Source organism: Hydra vulgaris, chromosome 11 (assembly GCF_038396675.1).
Source record: "Hydra vulgaris chromosome 11, alternate assembly HydraT2T_AEP".
Lineage (NCBI taxonomy): Eukaryota > Metazoa > Cnidaria > Hydrozoa > Anthoathecata > Hydridae > Hydra > Hydra vulgaris.
This window is the reverse complement of record NC_088930.1, coordinates 6,491,325-6,493,952: the sequence shown is the minus strand read 5'-3', so window position 1 is coordinate 6,493,952 and position 2,628 is coordinate 6,491,325. Positions and strand designations below refer to the sequence as shown.

Below are 2,628 nucleotides of genomic sequence, written 5' to 3'. Positions count from 1 at the left end.
AGTATAACTTAAAACAGTTTCAGTTTTTACTAATAAAAGGTTTTGCCATTTATTCGTTTAAAAAAAACTTTATTTAAGCAGAACAACTCCTTTGAAAATAACAATTTATTTCAAAGAAGTTTAAAAGAAGTTTTGACCAAACTTTCTCATAAATTTCTTGAATAAATTTTTTCAAATAAATTATTTAATCAGATAATTTAATTGAATTATTCCAATTCACTATTACACTTTATGTAAGAAAATTTGTTATGAGATAATTAAAATCCATTAATCGTGATATAAACATATCTTCTCTCTGTCTGTAATTGTTATAAACATATACTATATAGCTTAATTTACCAACTTTGTTTTTCTAGCTTTATAAAGTTACATTCGCTGTCACAAATAATCCCCCGTGAAATAAAAGTTGTGATTTCATGTTCAAAATTTGATTTGAAATTATGTTTTGAGCTTCGAATTCGTCATTCAAACCGAAATTTAATGACGTTCAAACAGAACCGAAAAGTGTTAAGTTTTTAAATAAAATACGATTGAGCGATAAATAGAAAATTGTCTATGTTAGCTTGTTTAAAGTTTGAGTGCATTCTTATATTGAAAACAACGGGAAAAATAGCAAATTGAAAAGTAGGCTTCAACTATGGTTATAGCTTTCTTTTATACATTTTTTAGCTTAATTATTTGCTATTCAAGATTTAATGAGGCTGCAGAAAATAATAAAACAAGCAAGTTTTGCGAACTTCAAAAGCTAATAGCAAAACGACCGCCAAAGCAAAAGAATCAAAAACAATTAATAGAAGTATATTCTGGAAACAGATGCAAGTTGGATCGAAATTTTTTATCGTTCTCAATAGATGCAATTGAAGTAATGAGACGTTTTAGATGCTTTCCATTAAGGTCAGCAAAAATTAACGTTCTTGCCAGTGGGTTATCCCCAGCTTTTCTCCGTATAGGTGGAACGCCACAAGATTTCTTGACTTTTTTAGTTAAAGCAAACGAAAGTACTGATATAAAAACGTCGTGTACACCAAAGTTTGAGAATTGGCGCAAATTAAAACCTTTTAAGCTAAGTTCTCAATACTTCGAAGAAATCGGAGTGTTTGCGAAAGAAAACCATTTAGAACTGATTTTTGGTTTAAATGCTTTGAAAAGGTATTCCAATATGTCTTGGGACAATAATAATGCTGTTGAAATAATGAAATTCATGAAGGGTAAAAATCTCACAACTATATGGACTCTAGGAAACGAACCTAACCGCTTTAAAAAGTATGGAACAAAAGTTAGCATAAGTCCACGTCAGTTAGCAGCTGACTTTCTTAAACTACGTTTAATTTCAACTCATAAAATTTACGGACCAGATATATCTCATCCTACTTGCAATTCATTAAAGTATTTAAAAAATTTTCTCAGAAATAAGCCTCTTCTTGATGCTCTGACGTATCACCATTACAGTATGCATCAAAATCTTTCCACTATAGAGATGTTTCTTAACCCGTTTTATCTTGATAAATTTCATGAAGAAAATGGTTGGATACGCTCATTAATAACTTCAGAAAAAATGAATGTTGATCTTTGGTTAGGTGAAACGGGAAGTGCTAGTGGCGGAGGTGCTCAGAATCTTTCAGATACTTTTGCATCAGGATTCTTATATTTAGGAAAACTAGGAACTGCCGCTGCTGATTGTCATAAAGTTGTTATTAGACAGACTTTATACGGAGGATATTACGGAATGTTAGACCCCATCACACATGACCCGCTGCCTGACTACTGGAGTTCTCTTTTGTATAAAAAACTTGTTGGGCAAGTTTTATTATCACATCAATCGCTTAAAAACGGTTATTTACGTATATTTACATACTGTGCTCGAAATTCATCTACACAAGTAGTTATAATGGCTATTAATTTTAACGTTGACAATGACGCTATTTTGCAGGTAAAAATGTTTGGTTATAGTTTAGTTGAAAAGTTTATACTTACGGCGCCAAATAAAAATCTTCAGTCTAAAGTAGTTTTATTAAATGGAGAACAGTTAAAGTTAAAATCGGACGGAAGTCTTCCGAGTCTTAATGGAACATTTGATAGGCAGCCATTTTCTTTACCTCCTCAGAGCTACGGATTCTTCGTTTTGCAAAACGCCGAGTTGGATGATTGCAAAGACACTATTTAGAACTATTTAGAAGATGTGCCCCAACGCCCCGATATACGGGACATATCAAGGCGTTAAAGCATAACGGGACACCTATCTCTGAAGCAACTGAAAAAGATTTTTTTTCAATTTTTATAAAAAATAACTTAAATTGTTTTACTTTTATAAAACAACTTAGATTGTTTTATAAAAGATAGAATAAAATTTAGAGTGTTTTATTATTGTAAACAAAAAAAAATTAATTTCAATAATACTAAAATGCATTAAAAGTATCCTAATGCATCAGTAAGTTTGCGAAAAACAAAATTTTCGCATTTTCTTACGCGGTACAAAAGCATTAATTTGAACATTTTACAGGAGAAAATTCTAAAGTTTTTCAAATGAGCTTCTGAAGTCGAATAATGACATAGAGACGTGAAATTTACATTTTAATATTAAAATTTTTACTAATGTCATGCTCGACACATTCTTATTCTCTATGAATA

At 30.6% G+C, this 2,628-nt stretch overlaps 1 protein-coding gene across 1 annotated transcript; it reads left to right on the top strand.

Annotated features, from left to right (window-relative positions):
- The first annotated feature begins 371 nt into the window (after positions 1 to 371).
- On the top strand, positions 372 to 2,406 carry LOC100197518 (heparanase). Its single transcript, XM_065809925.1, has one exon. The coding sequence runs from the start codon at positions 638 to 640 to the stop codon at positions 2,162 to 2,164; it is 1,527 nt and encodes a 508-aa protein (XP_065665997.1). The 5' UTR covers positions 372 to 637; the 3' UTR covers positions 2,165 to 2,406.
- The last annotated feature ends 222 nt before the right edge of the window (positions 2,407 to 2,628 follow it).

What these genes read in the sequence shown, in the direction of transcription:
- LOC100197518 (XM_065809925.1), top strand. Translation starts at nt 638, where the DNA reads ATGGTTATAGCTTTCTTTTATACATTTTTTAGCTTAATTATTTGCTAT.